This window comes from Haplochromis burtoni, unplaced genomic scaffold (assembly GCF_018398535.1).
Source record: "Haplochromis burtoni strain Fernald_Lab_line unplaced genomic scaffold, NCSU_Asbu1 Contig_106, whole genome shotgun sequence".
Classification (NCBI taxonomy): Eukaryota; Metazoa; Chordata; class Actinopteri; order Cichliformes; family Cichlidae; genus Haplochromis; species Haplochromis burtoni.
In genome coordinates this window covers 303,675-323,931 of record NW_024582467.1, presented here as the reverse complement: position 1 = coordinate 323,931, position 20,257 = coordinate 303,675, and the positions used below count along the sequence as shown (strand labels likewise).

General features: G+C 39.8%; 1 protein-coding gene across 1 annotated transcript; it reads left to right on the top strand.

The window, feature by feature from the left end:
* The first annotated feature begins 50 nt into the window (after positions 1–50).
* plekha3 (pleckstrin homology domain containing, family A (phosphoinositide binding specific) member 3) lies at positions 51–19,825 on the top strand. Its single transcript, XM_014337856.2, has 10 exons — positions 51–415; positions 4,966–5,082; positions 5,176–5,325; positions 7,070–7,191; positions 7,508–7,612; positions 8,334–8,377; positions 11,963–12,057; positions 12,415–17,316; positions 17,994–18,070; positions 18,807–19,825. The coding sequence occupies exons 1-8, from the start codon at positions 376–378 to the stop codon at positions 12,522–12,524; spliced, it is 783 nt and encodes a 260-aa protein (XP_014193342.1). The 5' UTR covers positions 51–375; the 3' UTR covers positions 12,525–17,316; positions 17,994–18,070; positions 18,807–19,825.
* Positions 19,826–20,257: the final 432 nt, after the last annotated feature.

The window sequence follows — 20,257 nt, the reverse complement described above, 5'->3', positions numbered from 1 at the left end:
AAAATATATTTGCGTAAATTCAAAGCAAATTTCCTTTTTGTATTTTTGCGTTCATGTGGAATGGCTGCTCCGGGACTCCGTAGAGAAGCTGGTGGTTTGTTGACATTTTTCTCCATCAGCTGAGTGGCCAGAAGTTAGCCGTCGAGTTTCCGAGCAGCTCAGAACAAACCAACACCTCAGCTTTATTTTTACCCGCTGACGCTGTCATTCAGCTGTCACAAACCACAAACGCTTCACTCATGTTTTACATAACCAGCGGTGCTACACAGAAAACCAAGGGTTGCTGCGACCGTTAGCTACATATAGCTAGTGTTCGGCTGCAGCTAGCCTGGCTACGGAAAAGGCTAGCGACGTTAGCCGATGTGAAGCGAAGACATGGAGGGGATACTTTACAAATGGACGAACTACATGACAGGTGAGTCTTTCTAAAAACTGATTTGAACTAGCCGTGTTAGTATTGAATAATGTCAGCCAATTTTATATATGTTTCAAGTTTCTAAATTAGCAGGTTAGCTAACAAGCTAATATTAAATTAAAACTGTACATGTTACTGTGCGGCTGCTGTTTTTGGTTGTAAATTAATGTAATGTTGGATTTATTTTGTCAGAATTATGTTGCTAATCAGCGTCATGCCAATGCCAAGGTACTGCTGCAAAAACTTAGTTAAAGCATTAAAAGTCATGATATACCTTTTCGACATGGTGAAATGTAAGACATCACTAGATTGTAAATGCTGAGCTATCAAAGTATTCCAAGTAATTAGACGTGGAGAAACAGTAAATACAAGTTTTGGCATTTATTATGTTCACCGTTTTACCTACACATGGGAATTTAGCGCTTAATTAAATTAAAGCATTGAAGAATTTAAAAGTCAGTTTGTTATGATCTTTAGAGACAGTTGGAAGCAGTTATTCAATCTCCACTGCATGCCAGGTTTACTGGCAAAAGTCATAATAATTCAGCAATTTACAATAGCCACATTACACAAATTACAAGTATGTTTTGAATATCTTCATTAAACTAAAGTTGTTGTTGGTGGTAGTGGTGGTGTATGTTTGCAAATCAAACAAAACAAGGTCATTTTGGTGAATGCTGCTGTCTTAAAATTATTCACCTTCTTCTTGGAAAGTGCATTTAGTTCTTTGCGGTGCACCAACGTGCTTTTAAGGCATCTCAGCCGTTCCTCAGATCCAAAGGCCTCAAGTTAGATTATATGAAACTCAGCTTTGGTAGATTTCATATTTGCTGGAGCCAGTAGTCATAGTCATAGTCAGTAGACAACCCTGTTGTCATGGTTGCACAAACTAGGCTGTGCAGGCTTGACAGAAAGGTAGATGCATACAAATACCAATAAAAAGCATTATCCATCCATCCATCCATTCGCTTCCGCTTATCCTTTTTCAGGGTCGCGGGGGGCGCTGGAGCCTATCCCAGCTGTCATAGGGCGAGAGGCGGGGTACACCCTGGACAGGTCGCCAGTCTGTCGCAGGGCCAACATACAGGGACAGACAACCATTCGCACTCACTTTCATTCGCACATTCACACCTAGTGACAATTTGGGTTATCCAATTAACCTATCCCCACTAAGTGCATGTCTTTGGACGGTGGGAGGAAGCCGGAGTACCCGGAGGGAACCCACGCAAACACGGGGAGAACATGCAAACTCCACACAGAAAGACCCCGGCCTGATGTTGGAATTGAACTCAGGACCTTCTTGCTGTGCGGCAACAGTGCTAACCACCGTGCTGCCATTAAAAAGCATTATATTTGTCAAATCAAATGACAAAGTAGATAGGTGAGCTAATTGCTGTGTATAGCTGTTATGGTCAGTGGTGTAAGTGAATCGATGACTAAAGTGCTTGTGTATGGAATCTTGTTTAGTGCAAGAAACCAAAATCCAAAGGATGTTTCTCAGGGAAGAGAACTACACATCAACTAAGCTCTAAGAGCTTTAATAGCGGACCTGCACAGAAGGCCGAGATGTTGCCGGTGTTGCTCAATGGAAATAAACACACACATAGACTGAAAAGAAGGTGGGGTCGAGTGGGTCTTCACAGAGTAAATAAAATTAAATACATTTGTGTGTCTAAACCTAAGAAGGAAATATTAGTGGATATATCACACCAAGGATGTCAGAAATGAAGCTCCCAGTTTAGAGCAAAGGAACTATAAATGTAGTAAATGTTTATCACTGTAAACTCTAAAATGTAATAGAGTAGAGTTTAAAGTAGCAAATGAGCTACTTAAATACAGGACTTGAGTGAATGTATTTATAGCATTAACTTAAATGTTGCTCAGAGGAGAACTGACAGCCACACACAACCACTGAGGGACGTATCTTCTGATGTAAACCAGCTGCATGGTAACAGGACCTGAAGTGGTGTTTGACCTTAATGATGCCAGCATAACATGTCTATTAATAATAGTGGCAGAGGACAAACTATACACTGCTTGTGACCTCAAACACTCCCACTGTCATCTGCTTTTTGTCAGCTGGAAACTGAATGTCATCAGAACAATCTCCTCTGAAGGGACATTTCTAAAGAGACTTAAATTTCCCTTTTCACTTCATTGTATGATCCCTTGCCAAAAACAGTTATAGTCAGAGTTAGAGTTCAGACACTTGAAGCAGGAAATGGTCAAGATTTTTGGCTTCAAAATGCACTGATTCAACCTCTAAGTATGGGCCCCTGTCTTTGTCATATTTGAATTGAATTGAATGAATGCTTTATTGGCCATATGCAGGTTGCCCCACAGAGGAATAGGACAGAGGAATAGGACCCCCCCCGACTTACACACACAACAAAGACATCACATGGGAATACAGTCGGAGATCGGCAGCGTTGCAGAGAATAACACTGAAAAAATTACACAACAATGGGAAAAGTACAAGAGGAAAAAAAGAGACCTCTTCACACGCTGGGCAACCTATGGGAGGACAGCATGAGAACAGGAAACAAAAAAACTCCTCTGCACAGAGAGCACATTAATGTCCACATCACAACATTAGAGCACATGACAAGCCACAGGGGATGAATAGGGGGGTGGGGGGTAATCCGAAGGAACACAGCAGACGTCCTACACCATGCTACCATTTCAGCGCGGCGCGCAGACCCGCCGTCTTCCCCCGCAGGAAACAAGCATCGAAGGCGTTTGGAAGGGAGGGGGATGAGTGCGTGCTTATCAGTGTAAGTGTATGTGGGTGCGTGTCCAGAGTTTAGCGGAGACAGTGTCCTTCGCTCTATCAGGCTAAGTAAACAGTCAGCCAGCCAACCCAGGTGGCCTTCATGGGATGGGAAGAATAGTCATCACACAGTCGTTATCAGGGAGTTGTTTTGGTGGGCTCCAGCCTTAGCCCTGAGCAGCTGGCGCCGTGGTGTCCAAATGTAGAATATTGTTGATTTCTCCTTTATGCGAGCAGCGAATTTAGCACTCTGACACTGGTCTCTCTATCTCCCGTTGGAGAGCCGCGAGCCTCCCCATGATGGTATCCAACTTCTGTTCCATGGTGTTGTCAGTCTTTTGATTCTGAGACCTCACAACTGCAGTGATCCGTTCCGCGATGTTCTCCAACTGTCGCTCAAGGGTCTCATTTTGAGCAGGCCCTTCTCTGATGTTTCCCCTCATACGCTCAATGGTGTTGTTTTGAGCCTTCACAGCAGCTGTAAGCGTCTCCAAGGTGTTGACCATATTACGTTCGTTGTGAGAGGTCGCGCCTCGTCCCGTCGCTTCGATTCCAGTGGGCAGCCTTGTGGGGGTTTGAACAGCCAGTTCCGCTCTCTTATTTCTCCGATAAACCAGGGCTAAGCCAACGTCGATCAGCATGAACCCTGTTATCATGGTTCCGAATAGGTAGATATCTTCAGCGTCCTCGATCGACAGTCCCGCCAGGCACACGGTCCTCCAGTTCTGCCACCCGTCCATCGTGTAACCGGCAGGGAAAGTCCCTCCAGGGCACTCAGGCTCTCCCGAGCCCCGACTTCTCGTTGAGAAAAGGGTGTCAATAGCAGTCAGAGAGTCAGTTTAATGGTAAACTGAATATCTGTGGATGTTAAACAATCGGGTTAAGGCAATAAGATAGAGTATATTCAGCAACGTCCTCTGCCTTGTAGAGTTGGAAAATTCAGAAAGTGGCTTTCATGAGTTTGATCACTATCTTCTCTTGTTGTTGACCAGTCAAATCAAGAAAACCTACTGGGCAATAATAAATAGGGATGTACCACTTACTAAATTACAATGTTTAAAATAGGAATGTGGCTGATAGCAGATGCAAATATCAAGGTCAGTCTTTTTATGTTCCTTTTTTTTTTTTTTTCCATTTTTTGAGCCATCATAACTTCATGTTTACAACAGATGATTAGTGGCCAATATATCCTTATCAGCACTGATAACAGCCAAAAAATGAAAGTTTAAAAAGGAAGGAAGGAAGTGACGGGAGAAATATTGATGTTGATGGTGCATAGTTTGCCCACTAGTGGGAAAATGTCTAAAAAGGGGAAAAATATCAGCATATATAGCAGATTTTTAGATCACCAGATATCAATATTGGCCTTGAAAATTCTGACTGTCCAGGCTGTACATGAAATTTCCAGGTTTGCGAAAGACACATTTTACCTGTTTAAAACTGCAACTAAATTAATTTTACTCTGTGTCACAATCTAGTGCCAGAATCTTTAAAAAAAAATTGTTTAGGTTTTTGTTTTTGTTTTTGTTATGTTTTTGTTTTGCATGTTTTTGTTCCATAACCAACCTTTTTTTGCTACATCATGTTTTTTTAATTAAAAAAACAAAAAAAACAAAACAAATGTTAAACTGTAAAATTGAAACTAAATATCATTTTAAAATAAACAAAACTCGGGTGCAATTTTGAGAATATATAAAACCTAAAAAATCATGGAATTATAAAGTCAGTGTTGTCATTGATTTTTTTTTTGTATTAAACATGTAAGTTTTTTTATCTTCAGGATGGCAGCCTCGCTGGTTCGTCTTAGAGAACGGAGTCATCTCTTATTACGACAGCGAGGACGATGTTGGCAAAGGAAGCAAAGGATCCATCAAGATGTCCGTATGTGACATTAAAGGTTAGCTCCTCTATATCTCACCCATTCTCTCTCATGGTGCCACAAAAGCAAACATATCCATCACACTAACGCTCCTCATATTTTATGTCTCAGTTCATCCGACAGATACGACCCGTCTAGAGTTGATAATCCCTGGTGAACAGCATTTCTACGTACGAGCTGTGAACGCTGCAGAGAGGCAGAGGTGGCTCGTGGCTTTGGGGTCATCCAAAGCTGGGACACTGGACAGTAACAAACACAAAGGTAAGTCTGCAATGTCTGCTCTTTTTTCTCAGGATTGATCCGTGGGAAAATTACCTAACAAAAACTGGAAACCATTTCAGTCAGCAACAATTTAGAATAAATTACAAAGTAAAAGAACAAGCAGCCCAGTCTGCTAGTTCAATGTTACTCTGTGCGTACTTCACCACATGTCAGCCACGGGACAGCTGATGTGGCATAGAGAGACTTAAGAGGAAATGGTTAGCAGTTCAGAGATATTTAACAGCTGCTACACCAGCAGTTTTATCTGCGTGTTTACAAAAACTGCAAGCTGAGGTCAGGTGAGCCGACACCATTGAAAGACTCAGACCACCGTAATTCTTTGGCTTATCTCTCGCGCTCGGTCATTGTGTTTGGTCAGAGAGACAATATATAAAGTGAGAGTTTTATTACACTTTTTGTTACATTTACAGTAACAGCACCTTATAAACAGCTTGATTAAATATTTCACTTCTGCTATCTATTGGCAGCTCTGTATATGATTTGTTTGCTAAATGAGGAGGTTTAGAAAAAGGAGAAACAGCAACTGCAGATGACAGCAGTATGCAGCATCTTAATGAGATTGTTTTATATAACCTGGTCCTGGTGTTATTTTTTTATCTTACAAACTAGATTAGTAATGTTTGTATTGCATGTATTGTCTTGTTTTATATTTAGTTTTATTTTATTTTTTAAAGTTAGGAAAGCAATATTTAGGTCAAGCCTGATGTTGCCTTAAACCAGGATGGACAATTATTTTCCCCAAGAAACTGGTTTTGTTGTGAAGGGCTACACCAATGAGTTAAATTTAGTTGTGCTCAATATTAATTTTATCTCTTTATAAACTGCTGCTGGTAGCAGTAGCAGTGGCTTTTACAATTAGGCAATAAAAACATGATATAGACATAATAAAAACTCCAGCCTTTCATAACTGTTTAATCAACATTCCCAAAACAAACCGAACAAATTGTATTGTTTTTGAAAAATTTTAAAGACCTTTAACTTTATACAAAATGCTTTACTATTTTACTCAGTCAGGATCAAAGTATGAGGTGGAAAAGTGAAGGACAGTTGCATCAACAGCAGTTGCATCAACAGCAAATCAAAGAGCTGTCTTTTTGCAGCTGGGAGCTCTGGAATGTCCTCACATTTCTTCTCATAAAACTCATAAAATCTCATAAATTTCTGCCCTCAGGCCCCAGACGATTTTTAACGCTTTGCCCAGGTTGAGCTATTTGACAGCTGTGTGGTGAAGGCCACATGAGGCCAGGGCCGTACAATGCTCAGGTCTACCTTAAACACTGTAAGGAATGATTCCCAGGTTCCTTGGTGCATCCTCAGCTATGACTTATCATTTTAGCCATTTAGCTGTCCACCTGTGGTCATTAATTACAGACTTAACCATTCATTATTGTATGTGAACATGATTCTCCTGTTGATATTACTTTATTTCATTCTGGAATTGCAAAATAAGCTGCTCAGTGTCTTTCATCCTGTGAGAGACTACTGTTGTGTTCTTTGATTTTATTTAATGGGAGCCACACAATATGCATTACGGAGTGTGGATAGTGATATTGACTATTGGTCATCTCAAAATCGAATAAGACATGGAGAAGGGTCGTCCAACTCTGCAACCCTTCCATGTACATTATCATGGAAATCTAGTTGTTTAAATATTTTAACATAAAACAGAAGTGAACAGTGGCATCATTTAGAGTTTCCTGAACCCAACACTTCTGTCTGTCAGGTCCAGACTGTCTGAAGACAAAAATGTCTGAACTCCGCCTGTACTGTGACCTCCTCGTCCAGCAGGTCCAAACAATCCAATCACAGTACAGCGCTGACTCAGAGACCGCGCCGACTTCTGAGGTATGAAACGGGGATTCTTTTTACCTCAAACTTATCTTTACAATATTTCAAAGTTAGACTCAAATTATAAGAGTTTCTTTTTTCAGTACTTAAATGATATTATTTTGCTTTATTGTGTATATGTGAAAGAAATTATTTAAAAAGGAGGCATTTTACCATTTAAAAAAAAAAAAAAAAGGAACCTTTAGTGCACACAAAAGACCCATCAGGCAGAAAGATGTCTAAAATTAAATCAAAATTATTTCTCAGTTTGAAGCTTGAAGATATGTGAGTAAAAAAAAAAAAGATGATTGGTTATTCGTCTGTGTGTCTTCAGGCCTCGCTCCTCAGTGCCACATGTGCCACTTTCATCAGGACTCTGGAGGAGTGTATGACCCTGGCCAATCACAGTTTGACTCCTGACCTCCGACCTCCTGAAAGGGTAATTTCACTTTCTCTAGCTAATCAAAAGCCTGTAATTTAGGTTTAGATTAATAAAAAAAAGGTCAATAATATCTATTCTCTCTAACTCAAAAGTTGTTTAATTATTCAGTTACAGTAGAAAAAGATGTTTAATACAACATGAGTAATAATATTCAAGAAGAAACATCCTCCGTAAAATAAAATACAATTTTGTATCTTTGTTGACACGACCGATTTTTTTCATTTATATTCCTACGGTTTGTTCGAGTTTCATAAACAGACCAATACTTTTTTTATAAGGTGATGACTCTGTTTTGTATTTTGAAAGGTGCACCAGGCACTCAGGTTACCCTCACACAATGCACAAAAATGATCAAACTGTTCAGTCAATTTCCATTTTTAGTCTCAGACACTTTATTTCCTTTTACTTATTTTGTATTCTTTTCACTGTACTTTGAACATTGTAATACCAATACCTACAGGCATAATAAAAAAAAATCTTAATCTGCAACAGAATAATTCCAATAATGCTCAAGACGCAGGTCTTTATTTAGACGTGCCAGATGGAAATAAAAAGTTAACGAAGTGGCTTAAAGTCTAAATGTTTTCTCATTTTACAGCTCATCGAGGGATCAGAGATATTTAGAACAAAAACAAAAGTGAAGGTCTTGAAATTGTTATCAGGTTTTAATTGAACTTAAAAAAAATCTAAATGACCAAATGTGTCACTTTCTGTACAGATGAAGCGGTCAATCAGTCACCCTGGAACATACAGCTTTGACAGGTGAGTGAAACACGTACACAAACCATCATGAATTTAAAGTTGTAACAAAAAAGAGGTGACTTAAATTCATTCAAAGTCACATTTAAAGTTTCTTGTAGACTATACTCAAGTTTGTTTATGAAGCATATTTATTACAAACATGTTGCTCAAAGATCTTTACGTGGAAAAAAAAAAAACCTTGGATGCACCAGGGGCGATTCTAGCTTCAAACTTTTATGCAGGCTCAGCCTCCAATCATAATGTCATGCACACAATGCCTTGCAGTTACAGCATTGTGTTACAACTTGCCTTTAAAAGCAATTCAATTCAATGCGTTTTCACAGATTTAAAAGTAATAAGCTGGTTTTAGGGTGGATCGTTTAGTCCGAGGCAAAGACTCAATCAGAGTTTTCAAACTAGAATTTTTAGGAGGAAGTTAAAGAACAATAAAGTAGATACAAACATGCACAACATTGTTTCAGTATTACTACTTAAAGTAAAATTATTCAGTACAGACACTGAAAAATCATCCTGGACAGGAAGCAGACTTTTACGTGAAAGTTTTTGAATTTGTACAAGCTTTCAATCTGATGTTCTGTTCTCCAAATAAGAAAGAGAAAAAAATCCAGTTTACTGGAATGCTGATTTTGGCCTCCAGGAGGCAGAAATGTAGTATTTTAAATATGTCAATCTGAACTGGCACAACTCAGTGTAGACTTAGCAGGTACTGAAGAGATCTCACAGTGTACTGGAGGATGGACACATCACACACTGATTATTATTGTCACATATTGGCATTTTATAGTCCGTGTGCAGTGCTTTGCACACACGTCACCTTCTGACAGCAGAGTCACCATCTACCTGAGAGCTAATTCAACAAATTGACTTGTTTTGTGTGTAGCATGATTGCCTTTTTAAAAAAAAAAATATCATGTTTTCTTGATGGATTCTGTAAAAAGTCTCGTTCCAATGGTTGTACTGAGATGCATGGCAGGACACTTTTTAAAGTAATGGTGTTACATACATCTGTTACTGGGAGATGTTAAAATTATAAAGTAAGTGCTTTTTCAATTGCTGACGACTGCTGCATCACATAAGAATGAAATAGAAGTTAGGATATTTATCGGACTCAACTTCATTTGTTCACTTTAGTGATTTAAAATCTGCTGACATTAATGCCTAGCATAGACAGCAGGTATTATTAAAACAAGTAAAACCTGTTAAACCCTCAAGTGACTGCTATTTTAGCCACCGAAAAGACTGAGTGGGTTCATTTATGACTCCATTAGATTTTGTACAGGAAACCTTTTTACTTTTTCCTTACAGCTTTATGTGTTAATGATGCCTATACTATTTACTTTTCCCATGACAATATTCAGTTATTGTTTATCAGTAATATGTTTTGGGCACAAAAGCGTCAACCTCACAAAATGTCAGTTTAGTTGTTTTCATCGTGAGTTTGGGTCTCAGGTGTCTGCTAGTTCTCGTGAGCAGCACTTCACTGCGAAACATCACTTTGCACATAGAAAATTACACCAAAAATTTGTCCACAGTGTTAAAACAAAATATAAATGACCCACCTAACTACCCATTACCCCTGTCACACCTGTGAAAAGTTGTAACACCTCACTTGGTTACTTCAAGGTTAAGTGTTCATACGTCACTCCGCTTTACAACAGTTTCTACTCCGTCTGTACTGATGTCTTGGATCTTTTGGGGGGAAACTGTTCACACACCATGCAAAAAAAACCTGAATATTTAAATTTTTGTTGTTGTTGACCTTTACAAATCAAATGTAACGGCTCTTCACCAGTTTCTCAGAAACCAAACTAGTTCTTTAGGTTTTCTCATATCTGCTGAATGAAAATGACTGTGAGGATTTAAAGATCCCTTCATTTTTGTTGCTGGTTCATTTAACTTTCAGAGGATGTCATTCTCTGTAAAGAGGACAAAAAGCAAAGCAAGCGATAAAATTTAAACTCATGATTGTGGAAAAAAAAAGGTTTTCTGTGAGGTTTGATGTGCAAATGAACACATGAGACATCAGGATGAAACTAAATATTTACAGCACAACCTGTAAAGTCCAGTGTGATAGTGCTGAGTCCCAAGACTGACAGATTAATATGAGTGCAGTAATAATGTTTACGACAGTGAGTGGCTATGAAGCAGCCCAGTGGTCTGAGTGGAAATTGTACAGTATTATGAAGACTATATATTGCATTTATTTAATGAGTAACGACAGCTTGTTTATGTTCTTGTGTTTTGGAGTCTGATTGTGTGATGAGCAAATGCTCCTGCATCGTCTCAGATGGAAGCGGGGCTTTGCTCCAGAAGCAGGTTTAATGGAAAACTGGAGGCAACTCTGGGTTTTCTGTTGTAGTCGGACTGCAGAAATCCCAGGTCACATAACTCACTCACTGGCTGCTTTTCTTCAACAAACCCTGAATATAGTAATGATATTATTTATTGATAATAATAATAATAATAATAAGAAAAACCACAATAATAATTAATAATAACTGAACTAACTCTGATCAGCTGATAACTAACTCAGTTATCAGTTTAATAAACTTGCTTTCTGTAAAGGAGCAGTTGACAGTCTAGATAGTTCATTTATTTTTACAGATTTTGTTATTGTTTCAACAACTGATAATTAAGCTGGAATCAGTTGGAAGCTTCGTATAAATATGTAAGATTTCTTCTCACATGTTCAGGACTTCTTTAGCATTAGAAATGTTTATTTATATAATTTAGCACGATTCTGATTGCAGTTTGATCTCTAACTGGACAGGACTGTCGAGTCCGATGTCACTTTTGCTTGTTATATCAAATGTGATTGGTAATTGCTGAAATAAGGCAGTCTTAGTATTATGGAAAAGCACCTAATAAGCTGCCTTTCCATAATTCTAATGACCATGGCACCTAGTGTCTGCCTTATTTCCAATCTAGACATAAACATTTGCCACACAAAGGCTCATTTGCAGTGCAGATGCGTGACAGGCTGTGCTGCATCAGCAGTGTAGTTCTATAATTTCAAAACATAATGATTTGGGGGAAAAAGAAGTTTCTGTATAAATGTCCATTTCTTAGATTTGGAAATAAAGCAGACACTAGATGCCATGACTGAAATTAAACAATACTGAAGCAAATGCTGTATGCGGTGGCTAACCGCCTGAACCATGTTTGTGTCAAGGTTGGCGGGGACCACAGTATTGGGAAGTCAGACAAACACACAATAGTTGAAAATATTTCAAGTTTGGAGAAGAATTTGTTTGACACTGTGTTGCTAAATCCTATCAGCTGAGATTCTCCATTGTTGTTGTTTGAGGGCAGCTAAAGCTTGCATTGTTGCTTATCTGGGTCAGGGTCCTGTGGGCAGCAGTCTGAGCAGAGATGTCCAAACATCTCTTCCTTTTACTTCTTGGTAGTTTTGTTCTCCTTCTGGCTAATAGGGGTAAATATTTGTGGATGACTTTTTTTTTTTTTTACTGTTCACAAAACCTCCCCATTAAGTTACAGCTGTAAGACACACTTGTTAAATAACACTCACTGCGGTGAGAAAGTTTTCAGTTTCTCTCAATCTTTTTCATTACTCCTCCTCCTCAGGTCAGGTGTACTGAAGGAGTACGTGAGTGGAGGTCAAAGGTCAACTCAGCGGAGAAACCGTACCAACTCTGACAGCTCGGTTTATGATACTGAACGTAAGACATAACATCTTTTTATAGTCTGCATAAGTGACACTTCAGAACTAAATAAAGAGAAAATAGTAGAGAGACTTAAACACATTACGTTTTTAAGTGATATTATATAAGCTAATTAGTATAAGTAGGTATAGTTACATTCAATATGAATTCTTACCACTGAGCTGAAAACATGTTTTGTATTCAGTACTGAGAATTAAAGCCTGTATGACCCTTGGTTGAGTTTACCAATGGCTGTTTCAGTGAGTGGTTTAACTACGTTCTTTGTAGCTTTCTGCACTTTCTGCTGTGTAACTCGATTTTGAGAATCCTGAATAAAAGTGACCCACCTGTTAATATATTTGTTTTGTTTTCCAGGTTTGCTGCCTGCTCTCAACGGTGACTCGTCCTCCATTCCCGAGGAGAGGGCAGGCAGTGTGAGCCCAAAGACCACGCCCACTGACACAGACACTGACCTTTCCATCTGAAGACCCCAAGATGCCCATCCAAACCCTGATAAACTCTAGAAGATGTCACAAACGCCACCAGATCATTATTTGCTGAGATACTGACACCATTACACCAAGGATGAACATTTTCGTTGTAGGAACGTCCTTCACAAGCTGTTTCTCAGCTAATTGCCAAACAAAAGCACTTTGGATTCATAAGCTTTCATTTCATGAAGTCTTTCAGTTGCACAGTATACACTAGACCTAGACTGACGGCAATTCAGTCCCAAGCTGAAGTTCGAGAAATTGAGAGTATGAATTATATGAAGCTTTAACCTGATGAGGTGAGAGGACTCCACACTGTTAACCTTTCAGATTTAACCATGGATACTTTTGTAGTCATGTAGTTGTACTTGAAGTCCACATCCTGGATTCAAGGAAAATTGTAAGTATCCCCAGTCGATCCAGCGAATTTCCTCAGCTGGAACCAGATGATTGTATCAGGCAGCTCCGTGACGCAGTGTGGACACGATGAACTATGAATTCCTGGTTTCTGGAACAATTAGATGCCAGGGCTGCTTTAATCAGAATGTACTGAAGGTTTGTTGTGTTCTGAGGTTTGTTTGTGCATCCAAAAACTGACCGCAGAGCCAAAAGTTTTGTTCAGTGGCACTTAGACAGGATGTTGAAATCCAGCAACTGTGACGCAAAAGCATCTATTTTTCTGGCTTTTCCTAAAGAGCCCCAAATTACTTCTTTCCTCCCGTCTTCTGTGTTCTTCTTCCAGGCCTCCAGCTGAGCTCATTGCCGAAAGCAAAGGCAAAAAAAAAAAGTTCTCCATCACTCTTCGTCCCTGCTTTAACGAGTCTGCTTGTGTCTTCAGATGTTTGCCAAAACATAATCACCTGCATTAAAGCTGCCACCTTTCTTTTTCCAGGCGGTCATGCTCAGCCTGGACCGTGTTACGCTCTTTGCATCTTGTCCTCGTTTTGAGCCGAGTTTCACCTAAACTCCTAAGACAAGTGAACAGAAATACTAAATTTCAGATAATCTAGCTGGGAATGTGAGCAAATCTTTGAATTTCTTAATTATTTCCTTGAAGATGTGACCCTGACACCACTCATTTTAGGGTGAATATGAAAACTGAGCTTTTTAGCAATCGGTCACTGACATGACTGAAGCATTAATGCTAGCTCAGATCATATTATATTTGTGTGTGTGGTCACTGTGTCAGATTAGGAGATGTTTTAGAAGATGGATTCAGTTTTGGGATTTAATTGAGGCGGAAGTGCCTTCAACCTGCATTCCTTTTGATTGCCAGCAGGGGGCGACTCTTTGTGCTGCCTAGTCTTTGTGGAACTGTGAAGGTCGTTTTGTAATTTACTAAAGTCAGAAAGGAGAATCATCCAGGTGCACTCGTAGACTTACGACTTTTCAGTTATTTGTCCTCTGTTTCTTGGTCACATTCATCACTTGTTCATCAAAATTCTCTTCAAAACAACCGAATGGTGGCGGATAAAAACTTTGCCTTTTGTGAATGAGAGTCACCACAGATGCCACATCCCAGTCAGTCACACTTGTTATCCAGCCTTTTCAAATGAGAGAACCAAAGTGTTGTGTATAAACTGACATATAGTCTGTTTTACAGTCCTGCGTTTCCAACACTGGCAACATCGTTTCTCTTTTGTTTTTGTCATTTTCAGCTTCACGGAAAACTGGAGAAGGTTCCGGAAACTGAAGCGTAAAAATCAAAAACCTTATCTGAACCTTACTGTGATCTGATCTCCTCTTTAAGGTCATTTTCAGCATGTCTTTTTCTTTCCTCCATTCTGACCACTCTCACTGTGTGACTTCACCATGGACCTCACATTAGTGCAAAGAACGAACATCAACTTTTACTTTAAACTCATCCAGAGTTTGTGGATGATCATCGTTGGTGATGAGAGCTGAATCTTTAGCTATGACCAAGCAGTTTCCAGTCAAAGACCAGAGTTTCCAAGTCCAAAGGCAGCACATCAGGTTGAGGAAACTTAGAAGAATGCTCTGCATTTTTTTCAACATTTATCTGGTTGTGCATCATGGATTCGTTCCCCAGCACAAGGCTGTGGATACAGAGTTCTGCTGTAACATCCTGAGGTGTCTGAGGGAGGAGATTCAGATGCAACGATCTGAACTGTGGGGATTTTCAGCCACAGACATTCAGGCTTCGCTCACCACCTGTCTAACTCCCCAGATTTGCCTCCCTGTGCCTGTGTTCACTTCCTGAAAGTATAAAATCATGAGAAGTATAACTGTTCAGACACACGAGAGGCGATCAAGCAGCGTCGCAGAGGAGCGAGTGCAAGGAGACAGCAGCAGTCATCTAAAAACTGCAGCCACACTGGTGATCAAAAGTTTACAGTGTTTGATTTTCACATGTTGATTCCCAAAACCTTATCAAACTTTAAAAATATGTAAGGCTTAACGTTTCAGACGATGATGTATTGTTTGCAAAGTGTTGTCTTTGTAAATTTCTTTCTGAGGAGCTGCAAGGAGGAAAAAACGTGTTTGTGACATTTGAAAAACTGCCTGCAGAAAGTATCCACAGCAGGATAAACAGTGTTCACCGCCAGAAAATTAAAAAAAAACACAAGATATATAATTTTCTGTGGCTCAGACACTCTAAAGGTCAAAGTGACACATTGAGTGGAAGAAGACATTTAGATTTGTGTGCGTGTGTGAGAGACGAGGAAGGCTGTCCCAAATCTTCACACATCACCTTTGAAGTCTGCACAGTGTCGTGTCACGCCACGCCACGCTTGCATTGTTGTTCAAACACAGAAAAAGTAGTCATGTGAAAACAAAGCAAACACAGTGATGCTCACCAACGTTCCCGGCAGAATACTGAACTGAAAAAAACCCCCAAACATTTGATGCCGTAGTGCGTTTGTGTTTACATTAACGTCACTCGTGCCAATTTAGATGGACCACGTCTGTTGTATCCTAAGCTTTGTGAATTTTGTGGGTGTTTTGAAACAGACAGTTTTCCTGGTAACTTTACAGTACTTTCCCTTAACATCCATTTTTCTTTCATGTGGTGACTTTTGCACTCCAGAGTCTTTTTTTATAAAAAATATTTGAGAACTAAATAAGTGGATTATAGTGACAATGGTACTGCGTGTTGGAAACAGTGATGGCTGTGAAACTTTGAAAGCTGCAGCCTTAAATATATGAAAACTTCTTGAAACTTTTCTTCTGTGTATTATTCTACTCGAATGTCTGTTCACTCTCTGTGATGAAGACCCAGAGGTGCATTTCCTGTGTATAATCAGAGCTGCACACAGTTTAAACTTTGGATGTTAGCTTCATGTCCTGTCACTGACCTGTGATGTTACTCTCATCTGCAGAGAGCTGTATTTGATCGTTATGTGGGCCCATCTAAAATAAAGTCTACATTTTGCCAAATTTTCAGACTTGATAGCACGACGACAACGCTTAATGAGCTTTTGCTTCTCTGACTACTGACGTGGTCCACCGGCTGGTTCGGGACATATTTGGGCCTCATATATGATCCATTTTCTGTCCAATAACACAGATGATAGATTAAATCGATCAAAAACTGGACTTTTTTTAAAAAAAATTTTATTATTGAATCACTTTCAGGACCCTTATTAATACAGTGAATTTTTAAAAAAGTTTTAGATTTACCTTTACCTATGGTCGTGAGCTTATACAGTCGACACCGCTTCTCTGAATTGAAAGAGCCAGCTGACATAGTTTGGACTTCCAGGGGCAGATCCAGCACACTCAGGAGAGATTGTGGCTCTCGGCTAGTTTGGGAATTTCTCAAAGAGCAGGAGGTGGGAGCATCCATGCCCCTGTGCCCAGAGAAGCCGTAGACCATGCATAAACAATGAGCTGATGAATGCAGGGGAGAGAACTCATCAGAATATATTTGCTGAGCTATGTAAGAGGAATATTACAAACTCTAGATATATGAATTTTAAAATAAATATAAAGATGTTTTTCTTGCTGTTCTTTGGCATCCAGATATTGAGATCCCGCCCATATCTTAATGAGTCATCTTTGCAAGTACGGGGAGGCTGACTGTGTTACATGTAAGCCGCCCTTTCCACATTTCCATGCTAAGCAAACTGTTTAGCTGTAGATTCATGTGTTCAGGATTCTTTGGAACCCCCCCCCAAATAAATAAATAAATAAATAAATATCCTGCCCTTAAACACCTCAGTCAACAAGCTCTGATGTGTGAGAGAGAGAAGCTTAAATATTACACTCCTGAGTTACTCCCAAATCTCTTTTTTTCTTCTTGCGGATTATTTTGTATTTGTTGTGGCCAAACCAGCAGAGATTTTCATGCCTTAACTGTCTCTGAGTGACGTAAGTGGGTGTATCAGATCAGATTTTCATTGTCTGAATAAAGAAATGTTTGAAACTGAAGGTGGTTTTTTTTTTTCCCTTTCATATTTAAGGGTTTATATAGACCTTTAACACGCATGCATATACTACCTGCCCATAAATCAACAGCAGTTTAAGACTTTTAATAGGAGCTTTGTGTTTATTCAGCTGGTGGGAGGTTGTGGAGGGGCCTGGACGATGATCCTGTTGCGTGTTTACAAAAGGTGTGTGTATGCATATGTGCTTGTGTGTGTCGATCTGTGGTTGGAAGTCGGCTCTTTATTTTATTTATTTTCTGACAGCGATGAGCTCAGTGTGTCTCTTCCTCAAACAGCACATATCAAGACGCACTCACCTGACGCTCATTTGCACAAAGACACGCAGGTGTGTGAAGCAGAAGTATCCCGGACCTGAGGCAGAGAACCGGGAAGCATGGGTGAGTGCACTTTGTGATAAATGAATAACTTGTTATCTTAAGAAGTAGCAAGTACAAACTTTACTATGCCACACATTACGCAGGGTTAACAGCTGAAATTGGTTAGGACTGTTTTTCTCACCAATTAATCTGCTCAGTCTGTACTGCTGAAAAGTGAGTGAGGACATATTTTGTTCTTTGACAGAAAAAATCCTGAGCCTGAAATCATTCATTAGTTATCAAAATGAACATGACCTCATGTGTTCTCAAATAGCAAATGTGAATTCCTGTTAATCTCAAAGTACTTGAGCCCAGACTCAGTCACTTAAATGTGATTTGTAACATTTTGCTCAAACACTAGTAAATAAGTGTAATTTCTCTGGTTTGTTTTCCAACTGGGTTCAGAGTTTTAATACGGATTATTAATGGATTGGTAGTATTTTTTTTATTGTCAGCTAAGAAAATGTAACCGTTCAACTTCTTGCTAGTGTGTTGAAGTAGGACAGGTGTTTTCAAATGTTGTGTAATGAGAGGCCACAGGTGATGGTGCAGTTTGTATATTCATGTAGAATCTAGAATTCAACAAACTGTAGCTTCAAAAAAACCCTAACACAAATAACCACCTGTCTTTCTTTTTTGTTATGCGTGTAGTTGTGCATCTTATTTCCTTCACGTTTTCTTCTCCATCTGATTTCTAGACGAGTCTGGAGGACTTCACTCAGATTCTGAACAAAACACTGAGGACAATCAAGCACATCGTCAAAAACAAGCAAAGGTATTAACCTATGTTTTTAAATGATGTGAGAAACTGCCGCTTGAAAGAGATCTGTTGGTTTTTAAATTCTTAGACTGTATCCGGGTAGAGTTTGTATGACTCACAGCTCAAAATATTCTGCATCTGTCAGACAAAGGTTTGTTTCAGCCCTCAATTCCCTTAAGTCAGTGTCCTCTGATTGGCTGCTCCTGTAAACAACAGGTTTGAAAATGAAGGGGTGGGGCTTAACCATAATAGGAATTTTCCTTCTGTATCTATGAAGCCTGAGTTCATTTCATCAGCGACTTTTCCATGCTCTTACAAACCGTATTATCGTATGCGAGCTCAAGTTCAGTAACATAGGTAAGCAGAGTTTATCAATCCAGAAAAGGTGGGCCTTGTATTTTCTGTTGGGATTGACTCACTTTTAGGGCCAAATTCGGCTTCATTTTTAAGTCCTGGAACTAGTCAAAATATGATCGCTTCTGGATCCTAACAAACATGGCAGCAGTCAAAATGTTAATACTGAGGCTAGTTTAACAGTTTTAACAAGTCCAGTTTAACAGGTTAAATGTTTTTTCTTTTCTACAATATTTGTGTAAATCTGGGGAATTGCCAGCATTGTTTCAGTGTTGTAGGAGGAGGACCTGCATGCATGTCCTTATCTCCTGCTGATTCTACTCCAAAGTGAGCTGATACAACCAAATTTCCCCTTGTGGGACAATTAAAGGATTATTCTATTCTATTCTAACTCCAGAGTCTATCTCGCTGCCCTGACTGCTACAACCACAAGGCACACTTCAGGTCTCGGTGGGGGGGCAGGAGTGAGTCCAGCTCATCTGACGAAGACTTTGGATCAGAGGTTAAGTCCGACTCAGAAGCAGAGTCCAGTTCCAGCAGCAGTTGCTTTACTGGGAACGTCGTAGAAGAGACACCAGTGAGGCCTGTGTGTGAAGACACTGCTGAACCTGATTCTGGAGGGCAGGATGGTGTCAGGCGAGCGGAGACATCTGAGACTCCAGAGGATAAGGGAAGGATGAAGGGGATGCTCAAAAGACCTCAGCTAACCAAGTCTGTCAGTCTCCTGCCCCACCCTCGCCAAGTCACCTCCACCCTTCACCTCCAGGTGCTGCCCCAAAAACACAAGAATGACACCACCTACACCATCTGCCGACCAGAGAGAGGGGGAACCTTAGGAAGAAGAGACAATATCCCTCCCTCTGTACCATTCCCATGCCCGCGGCAGCCACCACATCTTCAGCCTGACTATATTCCTCCTCTTGTACGTCAGGGTCAATATATACCTCCACCTCTGCACACGTTTCCTATGTTATATGCACCTCTTCAGGCTCCAAATGCATCCTGCACACATCTGCAAACACTTACTGCACAACCATGCCAGTGTTATTACTGTATGTACTTTCCTCACACACACTGGAGTCATTACAGCAGTACACAGCTGCCCTGGTAATACAGTGCCCTGCAGTGTTGTATACAGCCCTTAAGCATGTGAAAAAACCAATAAAGAAATGTGAATATAAGGCATTAAATTAATGTTTTGTCATTGTAAACAATAATGCAATAATCCTGTCTGGGAGAGTGGACCTCCCCTGCATACATCACATGCATGCAATCGTAAAGGACCGTTTTGTTTGAATCCTGCGTGGAAACCTCATCTAGTAGGAGGGGCTTATAAACAAGAGAGAGTCACATAAGGACTGCTCGATCATCAAATTTGTATTTTTTTTTTTTTTTATATTACAGTTTTAGTTAAATGTCATTTTGGGAAGTCTGTCCTTGAGTAAAGTATCCGTCAAAACGATGACGAAATGAGTTACTTTTTATCAGTTGTAGGTGGGAGGCCTTTTCAAACACCAGGGTTCAGAAAGTACCAGCTTGTAATAAATTGTTCTGTCTTGAGGTGAAAGTGTTCGTGATGAAGCTGTAAATCTGAATTCTGATGACCTGCATGAAGAATTCTGCTACTTTCAGCTGCATTCACAAGATTTCACCAAAGCCAGTGCCTCTGTATCTGGCAGATTTTAATGCTGGACTCTCGCTCTGAAGCAACCCCTGAAGAATTCATGTCATCTCCTGGAATGCTGTATAGATTTTTATTAAAGACATTTACACATTGAGCATTAATGATATGCCTGGATCCAGTAATATTTTCTCGCCGTGTCTCCTTCTGGTCTAAAGTTTCTAGAT

What these genes read in the sequence shown, in the direction of transcription:
- plekha3 (XM_014337856.2), top strand. Translation starts at nt 376, where the DNA reads ATGGAGGGGATACTTTACAAATGGACGAACTACATGACAG. An exon ending in GGACAGTAACAAACACAAAG is followed by an intron (nt 5,326 to 7,069) that starts GTAAGTCTGCAA and finishes TCTGTCTGTCAG; the next exon opens with GTCCAGACTGTCTGAAGACA. An exon ending in CTCGGTTTATGATACTGAAC is followed by an intron (nt 12,058 to 12,414) that starts GTAAGACATAAC and finishes TTTGTTTTCCAG; the next exon opens with GTTTGCTGCCTGCTCTCAAC.